The sequence below is a fragment of the Oncorhynchus keta genome, chromosome 18 (genome assembly GCF_023373465.1).
Source record: "Oncorhynchus keta strain PuntledgeMale-10-30-2019 chromosome 18, Oket_V2, whole genome shotgun sequence".
NCBI lineage: Eukaryota > Metazoa > Chordata > Actinopteri > Salmoniformes > Salmonidae > Oncorhynchus > Oncorhynchus keta.
In genome coordinates this window covers 17,845,180-17,871,590 of record NC_068438.1, presented here as the reverse complement: position 1 = coordinate 17,871,590, position 26,411 = coordinate 17,845,180, and the positions used below count along the sequence as shown (strand labels likewise).

Below are 26,411 nucleotides of genomic sequence, written 5' to 3'. Positions count from 1 at the left end.
TTTTTGCTCACCGTTCTTGTGATCATTTTGACCCCACGGGGTGAGATCTTGCGTGGAGCCCCAGATCGAGGGAGATTATCAGTGGTCTTGTATGTCTTCCATTTCCTGATAATTGCTCCCACAGTTGATTTCTTCAAACCAAGCTGCTTACCTATTGCAGATTCAGTCTTCCCAGCCTGGTTCAGGTCTACAATTTTGTTTCTGGTGTCCTTTGACAGATCTTTGGTCTTGGCCATAGAAGAGTTTGGAGTGTGACTGTTTGAGGTTGTGGACAGGTGTCTTTTATACTGATAACAAGTTCAAACAGGTGCCATTAATACAGGTCATGAGTGGAGGACAGAGGAGCCTCTTAAAGAAGAAGTTACATGTCTGTGAGAGCCAGACATCTTGCTTGTTTGTAGATGACCAAATACATATTTTCCACCATAATTTGCAAATAAATTCATAAAAAATCCTACAATGTGATTTTCTGGATTTTTTTCTCATTTTGTCTGTCATAGTTGAAGTGTACCTATGATGAAAATTACAGGCCTCTCTCATCTTTTTAAGTGGCAGAACATGCACAATTTGTGGCTGACTAAGTACTTTTTTGCCCCACTGTAACAGAGATGTGGCTGTAAAGGATTCTGTTGGTGAATAGGAAAATTACAAGAACTGTTACAGGAAAGAACTGGAGGTCAAATCCTGAGCAAGTAAATCCTGACATCTCTTCCCAAGAAATAATCACAACATCTCTTTCCAAGAAATCATCACAACATCTCTTCCCAAGAAATAATCACAACATCTCTTCCCAAGAAATCATCACAACATCTCTTCCCAAGAAATAATCACAACATCTCTTCCCAAGAAATAATCACAACATCTCTTCCCAAGAAATAATCACAACATCTCCTCCCAAGAAATCATCACAACATCTCTTCCCAAGAAATCATCATGACACCACTTCCGAAGAAATCCTCATGACACCACTTCCCAAGAAATCATCACAACATCTCTTCCCAAGAAATCCTCATGACACCACTTCCCAAGAAATCATCACAACATCTCTTCCCAAGAAATCCTCATGACACCACTTCCCAAGAAATCACCATGACACCACTTCCCAAGAAATCATCATGACATCACTTCCCAAAAAATCATCACAACATCTCTTCCCAAGAAATCCTCATGACACCACTTCCCAAGAAATCATCATGACACCACTTCCCAAGAAATCCTCATGACACCACTTCCCAAGAAATCATCATGACACCACTTCCCAAGAAATCATCATGACACCACTTCCCAAGAAATCATCACGACACCATTTCCCAAGAAATCAGCATGACACCACTTCCCAAGAAATCATCATGACACCACTTCCCAAGAAATCATCATGACACCACTTCCCAAGAAATCATCATGACACCACTTCCCAAGAAATCATCATGACACCACTTCCTAAGAAATCATCATGACACCACTTCCCAAGAAATCATCATGACACCAATTCCCAAGAAATCATCATGACACCACTTCCTAAGAAATCATCATGACACCACTTCCCAAGAAATCATCATGACACCACTTCCCAAGAAATCATCATGACACCACTTCCCAATAAATCATCATGACACCACTTCCTAAGAAATCATCATGACACCACTTCCCAAGAAATCATCACGACACCATTTCCCAAGAAATCATCATCATGACACCACTTCCCAAGAAATCATCATGACACCACTTCCCAAGAAATCACCATCACCTGCCATGGGGCAGCTCACCTGTCTGTCTGTTCTGATAGTGCCCCCACAGGCACACACACACACACACACACACACACACACACACACACACACACACACACACACACACACACACACACACACACACACACACACACACACACACACACACACACACACACACACACACAGCTCTCTCACCTGTCCGTCTGTACCGATGGTCCCTCCACAGTCTGACAGTAGCTCAGACATGTCATAGTAACTAGTGAACTCCCATAGACAAGCCTCTAGGTTGAGGTTCCTGTAGAAGCGCAGTATGCTGGATCCCCTTAGGGGGGCGCTGTACTGGTAGGGAGAGGTCTCCCCGATCACCTCAGGGTTCTTGGTGGCGTCTGTAATGAAGCCGTGGCGGGTCTTGACCTCGGTGAAGTCCAGCAGGTTAGAACAGCGGTGGTTCCCCACACGAGTACCATCAGGACTCAACGTCAGCTCAAAGTTAGACAGAGGACGGGTGGAGACCACAGGGAGCATGCCTGGGAGAGGAAAGGAGAGAGGAGAGGAGAGACAAGGGGTTAGGAGAGAGAAAGGCAGGGCCGGGAGATAGAGTGAGAAAGAATGACAGAGAGAGAGAGAAAGAGTGTCAGAAATAGAGCAAGAGAAAGAGAGAGAGAGAGAAACGAGAAGTCTCTGTATTCCTCACCGTCTATGTGTGGCATGGTGACAGTGATCTTGATGAGGTTGGGGTGGTCTGGGTCCTCTGCTCCGGTGTAGCGTAGCTTGGCAGAGAAGGGCTCAGCGCCCACTGTACCCACCACACGAGGCTGGCACATACCATTCTCTATACTGATGGAGACTATGGAGCTGCTGAGTTCCAGGCCCTCGTCTCCGTTAGAGTTCACAGCCCGGCCTGCACACTGCACCCTAGAGCCAGCCTGGAGGGAGAGAAACACAGCTCACATCAATACAGTCACTGGATCATTCACTTAATAGTGGTGGGCATCTCACATCAATACAGCCTTCTCAATCACATCAATACAGTCATCTCAATCACATCAATACAGTCATCTCAATCACATCAATACAGTCATCTCAATCACATCAATACAGCCTTCTCAATCACATCAATACAGTCATCTCAATCACATCAATACAGCCTTCTCAATCACAACAATACAGTCATCTCAATCACATCAATACAGTCATCTCAATCACATCAATACAGTCATCTCAATCACATCAATACAGTCATCTCAATCACATCAATACAGCCTTCTCAATCACATCAATACAGTCATCTCAATCACATCAATACAGTCATCTCAATCACAACAATACAGTCATCTCAATCACATCAATACAGCCTTCTCAATCACATCAATACAGTCATCTCAATCACATCAATACAGTCATCTCAATCACATCAATACAGTCATCTCAATCACAACAATACAGTCATCTCAATCACATCAATACAGTCATCTCAATCACATCAATACAGTCATCTCAATCACATCAATACATCTCAATCACATCAATACAGTCATCTCAATCACATCAATACAGTCATCTCAATCACATCAATACAGTCATCTCAATCACATCAATACAGCCTTCTCAATCACATCAATACAGCCTTCTCAATCACATCAATACAGTCATCTCAATCACATCAATACAGCCTTCTCAATCACATCAATACAGCCTTCTCAATCACATCAATACAGCCTTCTCAATCACATCAATACAGCCTTCTCAATCACATCAATACAGCCTTCTCAATCACATCAATACAGCCTTCTCAATCACATCAATACAGCCTTCTCAATCACATCAATACAGCCTTCTCAATCACATCAATACAGCCTTCTCAATCACATCAATACAGCCTTCTCAATCACATCAATACAGCCTTCTCAATCACATCAATACAGTCATCTCAATCACATCAATACAGTCATCTCAATCACATCAATACAGTCATCTCAATCACATCAATACAGTCATCTCAATCACATCAATACAGCCTTCTCAATCACATCAATACAGCCTTCTCAATCACAACAATACAGTCATCTCAATCACATCAATACAGCCTTCTCAATCACATCAATACAGCCTTCTCAATCACATCAATACAGTCATCTCAATCACATCAATACAGCCTTCTCAATCACATCAATACAGTCATCTCAATCACATCAATACAGTCATCTCAATCACAACAATACAGTCATCTCAATCATTCACGTTAGGTATTTTCTTTAACTGAGCCAATCCAAATTCACACTCAGTTCACTGATAATGTGTTCTCTACCTGGAAATAGACAGAGTCCAAGGTGATGATCTTGGAGGAGGAGAAGAAGGTATCAAAGTCCACCTCTCTCATGGAGCTGGTGACCCCGTCCAGGCTGGTTGGAGCGCTGACCAACCATCGATAGCGTGTCAGCGTGTCATTGATGTGCTCACTGATGCAGATGGAGCCAGTCTTGTCGTAGTCAGGGTACTTAGGGTTACAAGCCTGAGGGAGGGAGAGAGGGAGGAGGGAGTGAGGAGAGAATGAGGAGGGAGTGAGAGAGGGAGGGAGGAGAGAGGAGACAGTGTTTGGGAATGAGGCAAAATATACTGTAATATAGTCTAAGGGAAAATGTGCATTGTTCATCAACATCACTCACCTGTGCTTCAATATCAAATGAAATCCTAATTTAATCCTAATTGACATATTCCTAAACCAAATAAACAACTTTGTTTTTAAAGTAAATTAAGACCAGACAGTGAATGCAATGATGCCTTGGCCTTCATCCTAAAAGGTATCCTATTCCCTATATAGTGCACTTCCCCATGGGACTCTGGCCAAATGTAGTGCAATAAACTGAGAATAGGGTGCCATTTGGGACGAACCTCTGGACTGGGAGGTTAAAAGTCTCCGTACCGTGACACAGACGACGGGGTAGCCTGCCACCAAGGGGGTATTTCTGGCCCTGGAGGTGTCGTCATACTGCAGTAAGGAGAACACCTGGGGGACGGAGGGGAAGGTGACGTCCGCCATGCTGTTGGTCTCCTCTATGTAGATAATGGCCTTACTCATCTGAGGACAGACAGAACATAAACAGATCAAACATAGAAGTGTTGTTAAAGGTAGTGATGTATCAGGGGCGACTAACGCAACAACTAAACTTCTCTCTTGTTCCTGTCCCTCGGCTTTCACGTTGAAGGTAAGTGAAGTGTACCCGTGCACATGCGCAAATACTCTGCGTGACTGCATCGCGCTTATCTGCAATATTCTCCGTTCATCCTGCTACTTGTGTCAACGTCATATTGCTGAGTCTATGTGATGTTATTGTTCCAGTCCTCACCTGCGTCTCAGCCACCATGTTCTCATCAGGTTTCAGGTGGACAGTGAAGGCTTCTCTCATCTCTCTGACTCCATCAAACAAGATCTCCACCTCGATGTAGTGCTCTGTGTCACCCTCCTTGAACTCAATGTCTGGGGTAAACAACAACAACACGGCTCTAAGTTAGAGAGGGAACATCTAAACACTGCAGATACCGAGTTACCTTATCAAGAGGATTATTTCCATAGGGTCAGGATCCCAATCAGATCACCCTGTCAGGAAAAACTCATGGCCGTATTGATGTGAGAGGTTGTGACATTTCTCACCTTCAGATACAGGATGGTAGTCCTCTCCGGAGGTGGCTGATCCGTCCTTGGTGTGGACGCGGACCACAGACACCTTGGAGGTGTCTCCTACCCTCAGCACTGGGATCTTCACCATGGACACCTGGCCTGCCCCGCTAGGCTCACTCACACTGAACTTAGTCTCCCCAAACTTGATGATAGCCTCTGGGGATAACATGGATGGGAGTCACAGAGTCAGACATGGAACAGTGTGAACTCAGCAATGTTACAAACAGAGTAGAATGAGTTGAAGACACACACCCCAAAACAAATGAACAAGATGCTGACTAGCAGATTATGAACTTGAGAAAATAAGGGAAGTAATGCAATAAGTATCTGGGACTATTATAGAGTGAGCAACTTTTATTTTCTACAGGTGAAATGATTACATCTATGAGTCAGTCAGTCTTACTGTCTGCCTCGTCCTTGATCTTGACCAGAGTCTCATTCTGTTTCCCGATGGACGCTCCGAACGGAGACTCACTGCGGGGCGACCCCAACACCAGCCTCAGCTCCTCCTCCTCCTCATGCTCCGTGTCATCAACCAAGGACAGAACACACGGCTTCTCCACCTCCCCTGGAAAGAGAGGGAAGGGATAGAGAGATGGAGATGGGAGGAAAGAGAGAGAGAGAGAGAGAGAGAGATATACAGAGAGAGAGAGATACAGAGACAGAGAGAGAGAGAGAGAGAGAGAGAGAGAGAGAGAGAGAGAGAGATTAGCAAAAAGGGGTAACCAGTTGTTGAAATAAACTATACCCTTTTGGCCTACGAGGTGTTCCTTGTGTCAGTGTGTTACCAGTTTTTTTATTGTGTTTAACAGAATAGTTTTCAGTGTTACCAGTTTTTTTATTGTGTTTAACAGAATAGTTTTTAGTGTTACCTGTTTTTTGACAGTGTTTTACAGAATAGTTTTTAGTGTTACCTGTTTATTTACAGTGTTTTACAGAATAGTTTTCAGTGTTACCTGTTTTTTGACAGTGTTTTACAGAATAGTTTTTAGTGTTACCTGTTTTTTGACAGTGTTTTACAGAATAGTTTTTAGTGTTACCTGTTTTTTTACAGTGTTTTACAGAATAGTTTTTATTGTTACCTGTTTTTTTACAGTGTTTTACAGAATAGTTTTTAGTGTTACCTGTTTCTTTACAGTGTTTTACAAAATAGTTTTCAGTGTTACCTGTTTTTTGACAGTGTTTTACAGAATAGTTTTTAGTGTTACCTGTTTATTTACAGTGTTTAACAGAATAGTTTTTAGTGTTACCTGTTTATTTACAGTGTTTTACAGAATAGTTTTCAGTGTTACATGTTTATTTACAGTGTTTTACAGAATAGTTTTCAGTGTTACCTGTTTATTTACAGTGTTTAACAGAATAGTCTTCAGTGTTACCTGTTTGTTTTTTTGACAGTGTTTTACAAAATAGTTTTCAGTGTTACCTGTTTTTTGACAGTGTTTTACAGAATAGTTTTTAGTGTTACCTGTTTTTGTACAGTGTTTTACAGAATAGTTTTTAGTGTTACCTGTTTTTTTACAGTGTTTTACAGAATAGTTTTTAGTGTTACCTGTTTCTTTACAGTGTTTTACAAAATAGTTTTCAGTGTTACCTGTTTTTTGACAGTGTTTTACAGAATAGTTTTTAGTGTTACCTGTTTTTTTACAGTGTTTTACAAAATAGTTTTCAGTGTTACCTGTTTTTTGACAGTGTTTTACAGAATAGTTTTCAGTGTTACCTGTTTATTTACAGTGTTTTACAAAATAGTTTTCAGTGTTACCTGTTTTTTGACATTGTTTTACAGAATAGTTTTTAGTGTTACCTGTTCTTTTACAGTGTTTTACAGAATAGTTTTTAGTGTTACCTGTTTCTTTACAGTGTTTTACAAAATAGTTTTCAGTGTTACCTGTTTTTTTGACAGTGTTTTACAGAATAGTTTTTAGTGTTACCTGTTTTTTTACAGTGTTTTACAAAATAGTTTTTAGTGTTACCTGTTTATTGACAGTGTTTTACAGAATAGTTTTTAGTGTTACCTGTTTTTTTACAGTGTTTTACAGAATAGTTTTTACTGTTACATGTTTTTTTACAGTGTTTTACAGAATACTTTTTACTGTTACATGTTTTTTTACAGTGTTTTACAGAATCGTTTTCAGTGTTACCTGTTTTTTGACAGTGTTTTACAAAATAGTTTTCAGTGTTACCTGTTTTTTGACAGTGTTTTACAGAATAGTTTTCAGTGTTACCTGTTTTTTTACAGTGTTTTACATAATAGTTTTCACTGTTACCTGTTTTTTTACAGTGTTTTACAAAATAGTTTTCACTGTTACCTGTTTTTTTACAGTGTTTTACAGAATAGTTTTTACTGTTACCTGTTTTTTGACAGTGTTTTACAGAATAGTTTTTAGTGTTACCTGTTTATTTACAGTGTTTTACAGAATAGTTTTTAGTGTTACCTGTTTTTTGACAGTGTTTTACAGAATAGTTTTTAGTGTTACCTGTTTTTTACAGTGTTTTACAGAATAGTTTTTAGTGTTACCTGTTTTCTTACAGTGTTTTACAGAATAGTTTTCAGTGTTACATGTTTATTTACAGTGTTTTACAGAATAGTTTTCAGTGTTACCTGTTTATTTACAGTGTTTAACAGAATAGTCTTCAGTGTTACCTGTTTGTTTTTTTGACAGTGTTTTACAAAATAGTTTTCAGTGTTACCTGTTTTTTGACAGTGTTTTACAGAATAGTTTTTAGTGTTACCTGTTTTTTACAGTGTTTTACAGAATAGTTTTTAGTGTTACCTGTTTCTTTACAGTGTTTTACAAAATAGTTTTCAGTGTTACCTGTTTTTTGACAGTGTTTTACAGAATAGTTTTTAGTGTTACCTGTTTTTTGACAGTGTTTTACAGAATACTTTTTAGTGTTACCTGTTTTTTACAGTGTTTTACAAAATAGTTTTCAGTGTTACCTGTTTTTTGACAGTGTTTTACAGAATAGTTTTCAGTGTTACCTGTTTATTTACAGTGTTTTACAAAATAGTTTTCAGTGTTACCTGTTTTTTGACATTGTTTTACAGAATAGTTTTTAGTGTTACCTGTTCTTTTACAGTGTTTTACAGAATAGTTTTTAGTGTTACCTGTTTCTTTACAGTGTTTTACAAAATAGTTTTCAGTGTTACCTGTTTTTTTGACAGTGTTTTACAGAATAGTTTTTAGTGTTACCTGTTTTTACAGTGTTTTACAAAATAGTTTTTAGTGTTACCTGTTTATTGACAGTGTTTTATAGAATAGTTTTTAGTGTTACCTGTTTTTTAAAGTGTTTTACAGAATAGTTTTTACTGTTACATGTTTTTTTACAGTGTTTTACAGAATATTTTTACTGTTACATGTTTTTTTACAGTGTTTTACAGAATCGTTTTCAGTGTTACCTGTTTTTTGACAGTGTTTTACAAAATAGTTTTCAGTGTTACCTGTTTTTTGACAGTGTTTTACAGAATAGTTTTCAGTGTTACCTGTTTTTTTACAGTGTTTTACATAATAGTTTTCACTGTTACCTGTTTTTTTACAGTGTTTTACAGAATAGTTTTCACTGTTACCTGTTTTTTTACAGTGTTTTACAGAATAGTTTTTACTGTTACCTGTTTTTTGACAGTGTTTTACAGAATAGTTTTTAGTGTTACCTGTTTTTTTACAGTGTTTTACAAAATAGTTTTCAGTGTTACCTGTTTTTTGACAGTGTTTTACAGAATAGTTTTTAGTGTTACCTGTTTATTTACAGTGTTTTACAGAATAGTTTTTAGTGTTACCTGTTTTTTGACAGTGTTTTACAGAATAGTTTTTAGTGTTACCTGTTTTTTTTACAGTGTTTTACAAAATAGTTTTCAGTGTTACCTGTTTTTTTGACAGTGTTTTACAGAATAGTTTTTAGTGTTACCTGTTTTTTTAAAGTGTTTTACAAAATAGTTTTTAGTGTTACCTGTTTATTGACAGTGTTTTATAGAATAGTTTTTAGTGTTACCTGTTTTTTTAAAGTGTTTTACAGAATAGTTTTTACTGTTACATGTTTTTTTACAGTGTTTTACAGAATATTTTTACTGTTACATGTTTTTTTACAGTGTTTTACAGAATCGTTTTCAGTGTTACCTGTTTTTTGACAGTGTTTTACAAAATAGTTTTCAGTGTTACCTGTTTTTTGACAGTGTTTTACAGAATAGTTTTCAGTGTTACCTGATTTTTACAGTGTTTTACAGAATAGTTTTCACTGTTACCTGTTTTTTTTTACAGTGTTTTACAGAATAGTTTTCACTGTTACCTGTTTTTACAGTGTTTTACAGAATAGTTTTTACTGTTACCTGTTTTTTGACAGTGTTTTACAGAATAGTTTTTAGTGTTACCTGTTTTTTACAGTGTTTTACAAAATAGTTTTCAGTGTTACCTGTTTTTTGACAGTGTTTTACAGAATAGTTTTTAGTGTTACCTGTTTATTTACAGTGTTTTACAGAATCGTTTTTAGTGTTACCTGTTTTTTGACAGTGTTTTACATAATAGTTTTTAGTGTTACCTGTTTTTTTACAGTGTTTTACAAAATAGTTTTCAGTGTTACCTGTTTTTTGACAGTATTTTACAGAATAGTTTTTAGTGTTACCTGTTTATTTACAGTGTTTTACAGAATAGTTTTTAGTGTTACCTGTTTTTTTACAGTGTTTTACAGAATAGTTTTTAGTGTTACCTGTTTTTGACAGTGTTTTACAGAATAGTTTTTAGTGTTACCTGTTTTTTTACAGTGTTTTACAGAATAGTTTTCAGTGTTACCTGTTTTTTGACAGTGTTTTACAGAATAGTTTTCAGTGTTACCTGTTTATTTACAGTGTTTTACAAAATAGTTTTCAGTGTTACCTGTTTTTTGACATTGTTTTACAGAATAGTTTTCACTGTTACCTGTTTTTTTACAGTGTTTTACAGAATAGTTTTCACTGTTACCTGCTTTTTACAGTGTTTTACAGAATAGTTTTTAGTGTTACCTGTTTTTTACAGTGTTTTACAAAATAGTTTTCAGTGTTACCTGTTTTTTGACAGTGTTTTACAGAATAGTTTTTAGTGTTACCTGTTTATTTACAGTGTTTTACAGAATAGTTTTTAGTGTTACCTGTTTTTTGACAGTGTTTTACAGAATAGTTTTTAGTGTTACCTGTTTCTTTACAGTGTTTTACAAAATAGTTTTCAGTGTTACCTGTTTTTTTGACAGTGTTTTACAGAATAGTTTTTAGTGTTACCTGTTTTTTTACAGTGTTTTACAAAATAGTTTTTAGTGTTACCTGTTTATTGACAGTGTTTTATAGAATAGTTTTTAGTGTTACCTGTTTTTTTAAAGTGTTTTACAGAATAGTTTTTACTGTTACATGTTTTTTTACAGTGTTTTACAGAATATTTTTACTGTTACATGTTTTTTTACAGTGTTTTACAGAATCGTTTTCAGTGTTACCTGTTTTTTGACAGTGTTTTACAAAATAGTTTTCAGTGTTACCTGTTTTTTGACAGTGTTTTACAGAATAGTTTTCAGTGTTACCTGTTTTTTTACAGTGTTTTACAGAATAGTTTTCACTGTTACCTGTTTTTTTTACAGTGTTTTACAGAATAGTTTTCACTGTTACCTGTTTTTTTACAGTGTTTTACAGAATAGTTTTTACTGTTACCTGTTTTTTGACAGTGTTTTACAGAATAGTTTTTAGTGTTACCTGTTTTTTTACAGTGTTTTACAAAATAGTTTTCAGTGTTACCTGTTTTTTGACAGTGTTTTACAGAATAGTTTTTAGTGTTACCTGTTTATTTACAGTGTTTTACAGAATCGTTTTTAGTGTTACCTGTTTTTGACAGTGTTTTACATAATAGTTTTTAGTGTTACCTGTTTTTACAGTGTTTTACAAAATAGTTTTCAGTGTTACCTGTTTTTTGACAGTATTTTACAGAATAGTTTTTAGTGTTACCTGTTTATTTACAGTGTTTTACAGAATAGTTTTTAGTGTTACCTGTTTTTTTACAGTGTTTTACAGAATAGTTTTTAGTGTTACCTGTTTTTTGACAGTGTTTTACAGAATAGTTTTTAGTGTTACCTGTTTTTTTACAGTGTTTTACAGAATAGTTTTCAGTGTTACCTGTTTTTTGACAGTGTTTTACAGAATAGTTTTCAGTGTTACCTGTTTATTTACAGTGTTTTACAAAATAGTTTTCAGTGTTACCTGTTTTTTGACATTGTTTTACAGAATAGTTTTTAGTGTTACCTGTTCTTTTACAGTGTTTTACAGAATAGTTTTTAGTGTTACCTGTTTCTTTACAGTGTTTTACAAAATAGTTTTCAGTGTTACCTGTTTTTTGACAGTGTTTTACAGAATAGTTTTTAGTGTTACCTGTTTTTTACAGTGTTTTACAAAATAGTTTTTAGTGTTACCTGTTTATTGACAGTGTTTTATAGAATAGTTTTTAGTGTTACATGTTTTTTTACAGTGTTTTACAGAATATTTTTACTGTTACATGTTTTTTACAGTGTTTTACAGAATCGTTTTCAGTGTTACCTGTTTTTTGACAGTGTTTTACAAAATAGTTTTCAGTGTTACCTGTTTTTTGACAGTGTTTTACAGAATAGTTTTCAGTGTTACCTGTTTTTTTACAGTGTTTTACAGAATAGTTTTCACTGTTACCTGTTTTTTGACAGTGTTTTACAGAATAGTTTTCACTGTTACCTGCTTTTTACAGTGTTTTACAGAATAGTTTTTAGTGTTACCTGTTTTTTTACAGTGTTTTACAAAATAGTTTTCAGTGTTACCTGTTTTTGACAGTGTTTTACAGAATAGTTTTTAGTGTTACCTGTTTATTTACAGTGTTTTACAGAATAGTTTTTAGTGTTACCTGTTTTTTGACAGTGTTTTACAGAATAGTTTTTAGTGTTACCTGTTTTTACAGTGTTTTACAAAAAATAGTTTTCAGTGTTACCTGTTTTTTGACAGTGTTTTACAGAATAGTTTTTAGTGTTACCTGTTTTTTTTACAGTGTTTTACAAAATAGTTTTCAGTGTTACCTGTTTTTTTGACAGTGTTTTACAGAATAGTTTTTAGTGTTACCTGTTTTTTTAAAGTGTTTTACAGAATAGTTTTTACTGTTACATGTTTTTTTACAGTGTTTTACAGAATATTTTTACTGTTACATGTTTTTTACAGTGTTTTACAGAATCGTTTTCAGTGTTACCTGTTTTTTGACAGTGTTTTACAAAATAGTTTTCAGTGTTACCTGTTTTTTGACAGTGTTTTACAGAATAGTTTTCAGTGTTACCTGATTTTTACAGTGTTTTACAGAATAGTTTTCACTGTTACCTGTTTTTTTTTTTACAGTGTTTTACAGAATAGTTTTCACTGTTACCTGTTTTTTTACAGTGTTTTACAGAATAGTTTTTACTGTTACCTGTTTTTTGACAGTGTTTTACAGAATAGTTTTTAGTGTTACCTGTTTTTTACAGTGTTTTACAAAATAGTTTTCAGTGTTACCTGTTTTTTGACAGTGTTTTACAGAATAGTTTTTAGTGTTACCTGTTTATTTACAGTGTTTTACAGAATCGTTTTTAGTGTTACCTGTTTTTTGACAGTGTTTTACATAATAGTTTTTAGTGTTACCTGTTTTTTTACAGTGTTTTACAAAATAGTTTTCAGTGTTACCTGTTTTTTGACAGTATTTTACAGAATAGTTTTTAGTGTTACCTGTTTATTTACAGTGTTTTACAGAATAGTTTTTAGTGTTACCTGTTTTTTACAGTGTTTTACAGAATAGTTTTTAGTGTTACCTGTTTTTTGACAGTGTTTTACAGAATAGTTTTTAGTGTTACCTGTTTTTTTACAGTGTTTTACAGAATAGTTTTCAGTGTTACCTGTTTTTTGACAGTGTTTTACAGAATAGTTTTCAGTGTTACCTGTTTATTTACAGTGTTTTACAAAATAGTTTTCAGTGTTACCTGTTTTTTGACATTGTTTTACAGAATAGTTTTCACTGTTACCTGTTTTTTTTTTTACAGTGTTTTACAGAATAGTTTTCACTGTTACCTGCTTTTTTACAGTGTTTTACAGAATAGTTTTTAGTGTTACCTGTTTTTTTACAGTGTTTTACAAAATAGTTTTCAGTGTTACCTGTTTTTTGACAGTGTTTTACAGAATAGTTTTTAGTGTTACCTGTTTATTTACAGTGTTTTACAGAATAGTTTTTAGTGTTACCTGTTTTTTGACAGTGTTTTACAGAATAGTTTTTAGTGTTACCTGTTTTTTTACAGTGTTTTACAAAATAGTTTTCAGTGTTACCTGTTTTTTGACAGTGTTTTACAGAATAGTTTTTAGTGTTACCTGTTTTTTTACAGTGTTTTACAAAATAGTTTTTAGTGTTACCTGTTTATTGACAGTGTTTTATAGAATAGTTTTTAGTGTTACCTGTTTTTAAAGTGTTTTACAGAATAGTTTTTACTGTTACATGTTTTTTTACAGTGTTTTACAGAATATTTTTACTGTTACATGTTTTTTTACAGTGTTTTACAGAATCGTTTTCAGTGTTACCTGTTTTTTGACAGTGTTTTACAAAATAGTTTTCAGTGTTACCTGTTTTTTGACAGTGTTTTACAGAATAGTTTTCAGTGTTACCTGATTTTTTACAGTGTTTTACAGAATAGTTTTCACTGTTACCTGTTTTTTTTTACAGTGTTTTACAGAATAGTTTTCACTGTTACCTGTTTTTTTACAGTGTTTTACAGAATAGTTTTACTGTTACCTGTTTTTTGACAGTGTTTTACAGAATAGTTTTTAGTGTTACCTGTTTTTTACAGTGTTTTACAAAATAGTTTTCAGTGTTACCTGTTTTTTGACAGTGTTTTACAGAATAGTTTTTAGTGTTACCTGTTTATTTACAGTGTTTTACAGAATCGTTTTTAGTGTTACCTGTTTTTTTGACAGTGTTTTACATAATAGTTTTTAGTGTTACCTGTTTTTTTACAGTGTTTTACAAAATAGTTTTCAGTGTTACCTGTTTTTTGACAGTATTTTACAGAATAGTTTTTAGTGTTACCTGTTTATTTACAGTGTTTTACAGAATAGTTTTTAGTGTTACCTGTTTTTTACAGTGTTTTACAGAATAGTTTTTAGTGTTACCTGTTTTTGACAGTGTTTTACAGAATAGTTTTTAGTGTTACCTGTTTTTTTACAGTGTTTTACAAAATAGTTTTCAGTGTTACCTGTTTTTTGACAGTGTTTTACAGAATAGTTTTCAGTGTTACCTGTTTATTTACAGTGTTTTACAAAATAGTTTTCAGTGTTACCTGTTTTTTGACATTGTTTTACAGAATAGTTTTTAGTGTTACCTGTTCTTTTACAGTGTTTTACAGAATAGTTTTTAGTGTTACCTGTTTCTTTACAGTGTTTTACAAAATAGTTTTCAGTGTTACCTGTTTTTTTGACAGTGTTTTACAGAATAGTTTTTAGTGTTACCTGTTTTTTTACAGTGTTTTACAAAATAGTTTTTAGTGTTACCTGTTTATTGACAGTGTTTTATAGAATAGTTTTTAGTGTTACATGTTTTTACAGTGTTTTACAGAATATTTTTACTGTTACATGTTTTTTACAGTGTTTTACAGAATCGTTTTCAGTGTTACCTGTTTTTTGACAGTGTTTTACAAAATAGTTTTCAGTGTTACCTGTTTTTTGACAGTGTTTTACAGAATAGTTTTCAGTGTTACCTGTTTTTACAGTGTTTTACAGAATAGTTTTCACTGTTACCTGTTTTTTTTTACAGTGTTTTACAGAATAGTTTTCACTGTTACCTGCTTTTTTTACAGTGTTTTACAGAATAGTTTTTACTGTTACCTGTTTTTTGACAGTGTTTTACAGAATAGTTTTTAGTGTTACCTGTTTTTACAGTGTTTTACAAAATAGTTTTCAGTGTTACCTGTTTTTTGACAGTGTTTTACAGAATAGTTTTTAGTGTTACCTGTTTATTTACAGTGTTTTACAGAATAGTTTTTAGTGTTACCTGTTTTTTGACAGTGTTTTACAGAATAGTTTTTAGTGTTACCTGTTTTTTTACAGTGTTTTACAAAATAGTTTTCAGTGTTACCTGTTTTTTTGACAGTGTTTTACAGAATAGTTTTTAGTGTTACCTGTTTTTTACAGTGTTTTAAAAATAGTTTTTAGTGTTACCTGTTTATTGACAGTGTTTTACAGAATAGTTTTTACTGTTACCTGTTTTTTGACAGTGTTTTACAGAATAGTTTTTAGTGTTACCTGTTTTTACAGTGTTTTACAAAATAGTTTTCAGTGTTACCTGTTTTTTGACAGTGTTTTACAGAATAGTTTTTAGTGTTACCTGTTTATTTACAGTGTTTTACAGAATAGTTTTTAGTGTTACCTGTTTTTTGACAGTGTTTTACAGAATAGTTTTTAGTGTTACCTGTTTTTTTACAGTGTTTTACAAAATAGTTTTCAGTGTTACCTGTTTTTTGACAGTATTTTACAGAATAGTTTTTAGTGTTACCTGTTTATTTACAGTGTTTTACAGAATAGTTTTTAGTGTTACCTGTTTTTACAGTGTTTTACAGAATAGTTTTTAGTGTTACCTGTTCTTTGACAGTGTTTTACAGAATAGTTTTTAGTGTTACCTGTTTTTACAGTGTTTTACAGAATAGTTTTCAGTGTTACCTGTTTTTTGACAGTGTTTTACAGAATAGTTTTCAGTGTTACCTGTTTATTTACAGTGTTTTACAAAATAGTTTTCAGTGTTACCTGTTTTTTGACATTGTTTTACAGAATAGTTTTTAGTGTTACATGTTTTTTTACAGTGTTTTACAGAATATTTTTACTGTTACATGTTTTTTTACAGTGTTTTACAGAATCGTTTTCAGTGTTACCTGTTTTTTGACAGTGTTTTACAAAATAGTTTTCAGTGTTACCTGTTTTTTGACAGTGTTTTACAGAATAGTTTTCAGTGTTACCTGTTTTTTTACAGTGTTTTACAGAATAGTTTTCACTGTTACCTGTTTTTTTACAGTGTTTTACAGAATAGTTTTCACTGTTACCTGCTTTTTACAGTGTTTTACAGAATAGTTTTTACTGTTACCTGTTTTTTGACAGTGTTTTACAGAATAGTTTTTAGTGTTACCTGTTTTTTTACAGTGTTTTACAAAATAGTTTTCAGTGTTACCTGTTTTTTGACAGTGTTTTACAGAATAGTTTTTAGTGTTACCTGTTTATTTACAGTGTTTTACAGAATAGTTTTTAGTGTTACCTGTTTTTTGACAGTGTTTTACAGAATAGTTTTTAGTGTTACCTGTTTTTTTTACAGTGTTTTACAAAATAGTTTTCAGTGTTACCTGTTTTTTTGACAGTGTTTTACAGAATAGTTTTTAGTGTTACCTGTTTTTTTACAGTGTTTTACAAAATAGTTTTTAGTGTTACCTGTTTATTGACAGTGTTTTATAGAATAGTTTTTAGTGTTACCTGTTTTTTTAAAGTGTTTTACAGAATAGTTTTTACTGTTACATGTTTTTTTACAGTGTTTTACAGAATATTTTTACTGTTACATGTTTTTTACAGTGTTTTACAGAATCGTTTTCAGTGTTACCTGTTTTTTGACAGTGTTTTACAAAATAGTTTTCAGTGTTACCTGTTTTTTGACAGTGTTTTACAGAATAGTTTTCAGTGTTACCTGATTTTTTACAGTGTTTTACAGAATAGTTTTCACTGTTACCTGTTTTTTTTACAGTGTTTTACAGAATAGTTTCACTGTTACCTGTTTTTTTACAGTGTTTTACAGAATAGTTTTTACTGTTACCTGTTTTTTGACAGTGTTTTACAGAATAGTTTTTAGTGTTACCTGTTTTTTTACAGTGTTTTACAAAATAGTTTTCAGTGTTAACTGTTTTTTGACAGTGTTTTACAGAATAGTTTTTAGTGTTACCTGTTTATTTACAGTGTTTTACAGAATCGTTTTTAGTGTTACCTGTTTTTTGACAGTGTTTTACATAATAGTTTTTAGTGTTACCTGTTTTTTTACAGTGTTTTACAAAATAGTTTTCAGTGTTACCTGTTTTTTGACAGTATTTTACAGAATAGTTTTTAGTGTTACCTGTTTATTTACAGTGTTTTACAGAATAGTTTTTAGTGTTACCTGTTTTTTTACAGTGTTTTACAGAATAGTTTTTAGTGTTACCTGTTTTTGACAGTGTTTTACAGAATAGTTTTTAGTGTTACCTGTTTTTACAGTGTTTTACAGAATAGTTTTCAGTGTTACCTGTTTTTTGACAGTGTTTTACAGAATAGTTTTCAGTGTTACCTGTTTATTTACAGTGTTTTACAAAATAGTTTTCAGTGTTACCTGTTTTTTGACATTGTTTTACAGAATAGTTTTCACTGTTACCTGTTTTTTACAGTGTTTTACAGAATAGTTTTCACTGTTACCTGCTTTTTTACAGTGTTTTACAGAATAGTTTTTACTGTTACCTGTTTTTTGACAGTGTTTTACAGAATAGTTTTTAGTGTTACCTGTTTTTTTACAGTGTTTTACAAAATAGTTTTCAGTGTTACCTGTTTTTGACGGTGTTTTACAGAATAGTTTTTAGTGTTACCTGTTTATTTACAGTGTTTTACAGAATAGTTTTTAGTGTTACCTGTTTTTTGACAGTGTTTTACATAATAGTTTTTAGTGTTACCTGTTTTTTTACAGTGTTTTACAAAATAGTTTTCAGTGTTACCTGTTTTTTGACAGTATTTTACAGAATAGTTTTTAGTGTTACCTGTTTATTTACAGTGTTTTACAGAATAGTTTTTAGTGTTACCTGTTTTTTACAGTGTTTTACAGAATAGTTTTTAGTGTTACCTGTTTTTTGACAGTGTTTTACAGAATAGTTTTTAGTGTTACCTGTTTTTTTACAGTGTTTTACAGAATAGTTTTCAGTGTTACCTGTTTTTTGACAGTGTTTTACAGAATAGTTTTCAGTGTTACCTGTTTATTTACAGTGTTTTACAAAATAGTTTTCAGTGTTACCTGTTTTTTGACATTGTTTTACAGAATAGTTTTCACTGTTACCTGTTTTTTTACAGTGTTTTACAGAATAGTTTTCACTGTTACCTGCTTTTTTACAGTGTTTTACAGAATAGTTTTTACTGTTACCTGTTTTTTGACAGTGTTTTACAGAATAGTTTTTAGTGTTACCTGTTTTTTTACAGTGTTTTACAAAATAGTTTTCAGTGTTAACTGTTTTTTGACAGTGTTTTACAGAATAGTTTTTAGTGTTACCTGTTTATTTACAGTGTTTTACAGAATAGTTTTTAGTGTTACCTGTTTTTTGACAGTGTTTTACAGAATAGTTTTTAGTGTTACCTGTTTTTTACAGTGTTTTACAGAATAGTTTTTAGTGTTACCTGTTTTTTGACAGTGTTTTACAGAATAGTTTTTAGTGTTACCTGTTTTTTACAGTGTTTTACAAAATAGTTTTTAGTGTTACCTGTTTATTGACAGTGTTTTATAGAATAGTTTTTAGTGTTACCTGTTTTTTTAAAGTGTTTTACAGAATAGTTTTTACTGTTACATGTTTTTTTACAGTGTTTTACAGAATATTTTTACTGTTACATGTTTTTTTACAGTGTTTTACAGAATCGTTTTCAGTGTTACCTGTTTTTTGACAGTGTTTTACAAAATAGTTTTCAGTGTTACCTGTTTTTTGACAGTGTTTTACAGAATAGTTTTCAGTGTTACCTGATTTTTTACAGTGTTTTACAGAATAGTTTTCACTGTTACCTGTTTTTTTTACAGTGTTTTACAGAATAGTTTCACTGTTACCTGTTTTTTTACAGTGTTTTACAGAATAGTTTTTACTGTTACCTGTTTTTTGACAGTGTTTTACAGAATAGTTTTTAGTGTTACCTGTTTTTTTACAGTGTTTTACAAAATAGTTTTCAGTGTTACCTGTTTTTTGACAGTGTTTTACAGAATAGTTTTTAGTGTTACCTGTTTATTTACAGTGTTTTACAGAATCGTTTTTAGTGTTACCTGTTTTTTGACAGTGTTTTACAGAATAGTTTTTAGTGTTACCTGTTTTTTTTACAGTGTTTTACAAAATAGTTTTCAGTGTTACCTGTTTTTTGACAGTATTTTACAGAATAGTTTTTAGTGTTACCTGTTTATTTACAGTGTTTTACAGAATAGTTTTTAGTGTTACCTGTTTTTTTACAGTGTTTTACAGAATAGTTTTTAGTGTTACCTGTTTTTTGACAGTGTTTTACAGAATAGTTTTTAGTGTTACCTGTTTTCTTACAGTGTTTTACAGAATAGTTTTCAGTGTTACCTGTTTTTTGACAGTGTTTTACAGAATAGTTTTCAGTGTTACCTGTTTATTTACAGTGTTTTACAAAATAGTTTTCAGTGTTACCTGTTTTTTGACATTGTTTTACAGAATAGTTTTTAGTGTTACCTGTTCTTTTACAGTGTTTTACAGAATAGTTTTTAGTGTTACCTGTTTCTTTACAGTGTTTTACAAAATAGTTTTCAGTGTTACCTGTTTTTTTGACAGTGTTTTACAGAATAGTTTTTAGTGTTACCTGTTTTTTTACAGTGTTTTACAAAATAGTTTTTAGTGTTACCTGTTTATTGACAGTGTTTTATAGAATAGTTTTTAGTGTTACATGTTTTTTTACAGTGTTTTACAGAATATTTTTACTGTTACATGTTTTTTTACAGTGTTTTACAGAATCGTTTTCAGTGTTACCTGTTTTTTGACAGTGTTTTACAAAATAGTTTTCAGTGTTACCTGTTTTTTGACAGTGTTTTACAGAATAGTTTTCAGTGTTACCTGTTTTTTTACAGTGTTTTACAGAATAGTTTTCACTGTTACCTGTTTTTTTACAGTGTTTTACAGAATAGTTTTCACTGTTACCTGCTTTTTTACAGTGTTTTACAGAATAGTTTTTACTGTTACCTGTTTTTTGACAGTGTTTTACAGAATAGTTTTTAGTGTTACCTGTTTTTACAGTGTTTTACAAAATAGTTTTCAGTGTTACCTGTTTTTTGACAGTGTTTTACAGAATAGTTTTTAGTGTTACCTGTTTATTTACAGTGTTTTACAGAATAGTTTTTAGTGTTACCTGTTTTTTGACAGTGTTTTACAGAATAGTTTTTAGTGTTACCTGTTTTTTTACAGTGTTTTACAAAATAGTTTTCAGTGTTACCTGTTTTTTGACAGTGTTTTACAGAATAGTTTTTAGTGTTACCTGTTTTTTTACAGTGTTTTACAAAATAGTTTTTAGTGTTACCTGTTTATTGACAGTGTTTTATAGAATAGTTTTTAGTGTTACCTGTTTTTTAAAGTGTTTTACAGAATAGTTTTTACTGTTACATGTTTTTTTACAGTGTTTTACAGAATATTTTTACTGTTACATGTTTTTTTACAGTGTTTTACAGAATCGTTTTCAGTGTTACCTGTTTTTTGACAGTGTTTTACAAAATAGTTTTCAGTGTTACCTGTTTTTTGACAGTGTTTTACAGAATAGTTTTCAGTGTTACCTGATTTTTTACAGTGTTTTACAGAATAGTTTTCACTGTTACCTGTTTTTTTTTACAGTGTTTTACAGAATAGTTTTCACTGTTACCTGTTTTTTTACAGTGTTTTACAGAATAGTTTTTACTGTTACCTGTTTTTGACAGTGTTTTACAGAATAGTTTTTAGTGTTACCTGTTTTTACAGTGTTTTACAAAATAGTTTTCAGTGTTACCTGTTTTTTGACAGTGTTTTACAGAATAGTTTTTAGTGTTACCTGTTTATTTACAGTGTTTTACAGAATCGTTTTTAGTGTTACCTGTTTTTTGACAGTGTTTTACAGAATAGTTTTTAGTGTTACCTGTTTTTTTACAGTGTTTTACAAAATAGTTTTCAGTGTTACCTGTTTTTTGACAGTATTTTACAGAATAGTTTTTAGTGTTACCTGTTTATTTACAGTGTTTTACAGAATAGTTTTTAGTGTTACCTGTTTTTACAGTGTTTTACAGAATAGTTTTTAGTGTTACCTGTTTTTTGACAGTGTTTTACAGAATAGTTTTTAGTGTTACCTGTTTTTACAGTGTTTTACAGAATAGTTTTTACTGTTACATGTTTTTTACAGTGTTTTACAGAATAGTTTTCAGTGTTACCTGTTTTTTGACAGTGTTTTACAGAATAGTTTTCAGTGTTACCTGTTTATTTACAGTGTTTTACAAAATAGTTTTCAGTGTTACCTGTTTTTTGACAGTATTTTACAGAATAGTTTTTAGTGTTACCTGTTTATTTACAGTGTTTTACAAAATAGGTTTCAGTGTAACCTGTTTTTTGACAGTGTTTTACAGAATAGTTTTCAGTGTTACCTGTTTTTTGACAGTGTTTTACAGAATAGTTTTTACTGTTACATGTTTTTTTACAGTGTTTTACAGAATAGTTTTCAGTGTTACCTGTTTATTGACAGTGTTTTACAGAATAGTTTTCAGTGTTACCTGTTTATTGACAGTGTTTTACAGAATAGTTTTCACTGTTACCTGTTTTTTTACAGTGTTTTACAGAATAGTTTTCACTGTTACCTGTTTTTTTACAGTGTTTTACAGAATAGTTTTTACTGTTACCTGTTTTTTGACAGTGTTTTACAGAATAGTTTTTAGTGTTACCTGTTTTTTGACAGTGTTTTACAGAATAGTTTTTAGTGTTACCTGTTTTTACAGTGTTTTACAAAATAGTTTTCAGTGTTACCTGTTTTTTGACAGTGTTTTACAGAATAGTTTTTAGTGTTACCTGTTTATTTACAGTGTTTTACAGAATCGTTTTTAGTGTTACCTGTTTTTTGACAGTGTTTTACAGAATAGTTTTTAGTGTTACCTGTTTTTTTTTTACAGTGTTTTACAAAATAGTTTTCAGTGTTACCTGTTTTTTGACAGTATTTTACAGAATAGTTTTTAGTGTTACCTGTTTATTTACAGTGTTTTACAGAATAGTTTTTAGTGTTACCTGTTTTTTTACAGTGTTTTACAGAATAGTTTTTAGTGTTACCTGTTTTTTGACAGTGTTTTACAGAATAGTTTTTAGTGTTACCTGTTTTTTTACAGTGTTTTACAGAATAGTTTTTACTGTTACATGTTTTTTACAGTGTTTTACAGAATAGTTTTCAGTGTTACCTGTTTTTTGACAGTGTTTTACAGAATAGTTTTCAGTGTTACCTGTTTATTTACAGTGTTTTACAAAATAGTTTTCAGTGTTACCTGTTTTTTGACAGTATTTTACAGAATAGTTTTTAGTGTTACCTGTTTATTTACAGTGTTTTACAAAATAGGTTTCAGTGTAACCTGTTTTTTGACAGTGTTTTACAGAATAGTTTTCAGTGTTACCTGTTTTTGACAGTGTTTTACAGAATAGTTTTTACTGTTACATGTTTTTTTACAGTGTTTTACAGAATAGTTTTCAGTGTTACCTGTTTATTGACAGTGTTTTACAGAATAGTTTTCAGTGTTACCTGTTTATTGACAGTGTTTTACAGAATAGTTTTCACTGTTACCTGTTTTTTTACAGTGTTTTACAGAATAGTTTTCACTGTTACCTGTTTTTTTACAGTGTTTTACAGAATAGTTTTTACTGTTACCTGTTTTTTGACAGTGTTTTACAGAATAGTTTTTAGTGTTACCTGTTTTTTACAGTGTTTTACAAAATAGTTTTCAGTGTTACCTGTTTTTTGACAGTGTTTTACAGAATAGTTTTTAGTGTTACCTGTTTATTTACAGTGTTTTACAGAATCGTTTTTAGTGTTACCTGTTTTTTGACAGTGTTTTACAGAATAGTTTTTAGTGTTACCTGTTTTTTTACAGTGTTTTACAAAATAGTTTTCAGTGTTACCTGTTTTTTGACAGTATTTTACAGAATAGTTTTTAGTGTTACCTGTTTATTTACAGTGTTTTACAGAATAGTTTTTAGTGTTACCTGTTTTTTTTACAGTGTTTTACAGAATAGTTTTTAGTGTTACCTGTTTTTTGACAGTGTTTTACAGAATAGTTTTTAGTGTTACCTGTTTTTACAGTGTTTTACAGAATAGTTTTTACTGTTACATGTTTTTTTACAGTGTTTTACAGAATAGTTTTCAGTGTTACCTGTTTTTTGACAGTGTTTTACAGAATAGTTTTCAGTGTTACCTGTTTATTTACAGTGTTTTACAAAATAGTTTTCAGTGTTACCTGTTTTTTGACAGTATTTTACAGAATAGTTTTTAGTGTTACCTGTTTATTTACAGTGTTTTACAAAATAGGTTTCAGTGTAACCTGTTTTTTTACAGTGTTTTACAGAATAGTTTTTACTGTTACATGTTTTTTTACAGTGTTTTACAGAATAGTTTTCAGTGTTACCTGTTTTTTGACAGTGTTTTACAGAATAGTTTTCAGTGTTACCTGTTTATTTACAGTGTTTTACAAAATAGTTTTCAGTGTTACCTGTTTTTTGACAGTATTTTACAGAATAGTTTTTAGTGTTACCTGTTTATTTACAGTGTTTTACAAAATAGGTTTCAGTGTAACCTGTTTTTTGACAGTGTTTTACAGAATAGTTTTCAGTGTTACCTGTTTTTTGACAGTGTTTTACAGAATAGTTTTTACTGTTACATGTTTTTACAGTATTTTACAGAATAGTTTTCAGTGTTACCTGTTTATTGACAGTGTTTTACAGAATAGTTTTCAGTGTTACCTGTTTATTGACAGTGTTTTACAGAATAGTTTTCACTGTTACCTGTTTTTTTACAGTGTTTTACAGAATAGTTTTCACTGTTACCTGTTTTTTTACAGTGTTTTACAGAATAGTTTTTACTGTTACCTGTTTTTTGACAGTGTTTTACAGAATAGTTTTTAGTGTTACCTGTTTTTTGACAGTGTTTTACAGAATAGTTTTTAGTGTTACCTGTTTTTTTACAGTGTTTTACAAAATAGTTTTCAGTGTTACCTGTTTTTTGACAGTGTTTTACAGAATAGTTTTTAGTGTTACCTGTTTATTTACAGTGTTTTACAGAATCGTTTTTAGTGTTACCTGTTTTTTGACAGTGTTTTACAGAATAGTTTTTAGTGTTACCTGTTTTTTTTACAGTGTTTTACAAAATAGTTTTCAGTGTTACCTGTTTTTTGACAGTATTTTACAGAATAGTTTTTAGTGTTACCTGTTTATTTACAGTGTTTTACAGAATAGTTTTTAGTGTTACCTGTTTTTTTACAGTGTTTTACAGAATAGTTTTTAGTGTTACCTGTTTTTTGACAGTGTTTTACAGAATAGTTTTTAGTGTTACCTGTTTTTTTACAGTGTTTTACAGAATAGTTTTTACTGTTACATGTTTTTTTACAGTGTTTTACAGAATAGTTTTCAGTGTTACCTGTTTTTGACAGTGTTTTACAGAATAGTTTTCAGTGTTACCTGTTTATTTACAGTGTTTTACAAAATAGTTTTCAGTGTTACCTGTTTTTTGACAGTATTTTACAGAATAGTTTTTAGTGTTACCTGTTTATTTACAGTGTTTTACAAAATAGGTTTCAGTGTAACCTGTTTTTTGACAGTGTTTTACAGAATAGTTTTCAGTGTTACCTGTTTTTTGACAGTGTTTTACAGAATAGTTTTTACTGTTACATGTTTTTTTACAGTGTTTTACAGAATAGTTTTCAGTGTTACCTGTTTATTGACAGTGTTTTACAGAATAGTTTTCAGTGTTACCTGTTTATTGACAGTGTTTTACAGAATAGTTTTCACTGTTACCTGTTTTTTTTACAGTGTTTTACAGAATAGTTTTCACTGTTACCTGTTTTTTTACAGTGTTTTACAGAATAGTTTTTACTGTTACCTGTTTTTTGACAGTGTTTTACAGAATAGTTTTTAGTGTTACCTGTTTTTTACAGTGTTTTACAAAATAGTTTTCAGTGTTACCTGTTTTTTGACAGTGTTTTACAGAATAGTTTTTAGTGTTACCTGTTTATTTACAGTGTTTTACAGAATCGTTTTTAGTGTTACCTGTTTTTTGACAGTGTTTTACAGAATAGTTTTTAGTGTTACCTGTTTTTTTACAGTGTTTTACAAAATAGTTTTCAGTGTTACCTGTTTTTTGACAGTATTTTACAGAATAGTTTTTAGTGTTACCTGTTTATTTACAGTGTTTTACAGAATAGTTTTTAGTGTTACCTGTTTTTTTTTTACAGTGTTTTACAGAATAGTTTTTAGTGTTACCTGTTTTTTGACAGTGTTTTACAGAATAGTTTTTAGTGTTACCTGTTTTTTTACAGTGTTTTACAGAATAGTTTTTACTGTTACATGTTTTTTTACAGTGTTTTACAGAATAGTTTTCAGTGTTACCTGTTTTTTGACAGTGTTTTACAGAATAGTTTTCAGTGTTACCTGTTTATTTACAGTGTTTTACAAAATAGTTTTCAGTGTTACCTGTTTTTTGACAGTATTTTACAGAATAGTTTTTAGTGTTACCTGTTTATTTACAGTGTTTTACAAAATAGGTTTCAGTGTAACCTGTTTTTGACAGTGTTTTACAGAATAGTTTTCAGTGTTACCTGTTTTTTTACAGTGTTTTACAGAATAGTTTTTACTGTTACATGTTTTTTTACAGTGTTTTACAGAATAGTTTTCAGTGTTACCTGTTTATTGACAGTGTTTTACAGAATAGTTTTCAGTGTTACCTGTTTATTGACAGTGTTTTACAGAATAGTTTTCAGTGTTACCTGTTTTTTGACAGTGTTTTACAGAATAGTTTTTAGTGTTACCTGTTTCTTTACAGTGTTTTACAGAATAGTTTTCAGTGTTACCTGTTTTTTGACAGTGTTTTACAGAATAGTTTTCAGTGTTACCTGTTTCTTTACAGTGTTTTACAGAATAGTTTTCACTGTTACCTGTTTATTGACAGTGTTTTACAGAATAGTTTTCACTGTTACATGTTTTTTTACAGTGTTTTACAGAATAGTTTTCAGTGTTACCTGTTT

General features: G+C 31.5%; 1 protein-coding gene across 1 annotated transcript in view; it reads right to left on the bottom strand.

Moving 5' to 3' along the window:
• LOC118397381 (FRAS1-related extracellular matrix protein 2-like) overlaps window positions 1-26,411 on the bottom strand; it is a 157,345-nt gene that overhangs the window by 20,773 nt on the left and 110,161 nt on the right. The window contains exons 10-16 of the mRNA XM_052468759.1: window positions 5,816-5,980; window positions 5,386-5,568; window positions 5,081-5,211; window positions 4,657-4,812; window positions 4,042-4,245; window positions 2,428-2,659; window positions 1,929-2,260 (exon numbers count right to left, since the gene is read on the bottom strand). Coding sequence (XP_052324719.1) covers window positions 1,929-2,260; window positions 2,428-2,659; window positions 4,042-4,245; window positions 4,657-4,812; window positions 5,081-5,211; window positions 5,386-5,568; window positions 5,816-5,980 — 1,403 coding nt within the window. The remainder of the gene's footprint in view (window positions 1-1,928; window positions 2,261-2,427; window positions 2,660-4,041; window positions 4,246-4,656; window positions 4,813-5,080; window positions 5,212-5,385; window positions 5,569-5,815; window positions 5,981-26,411) is intronic.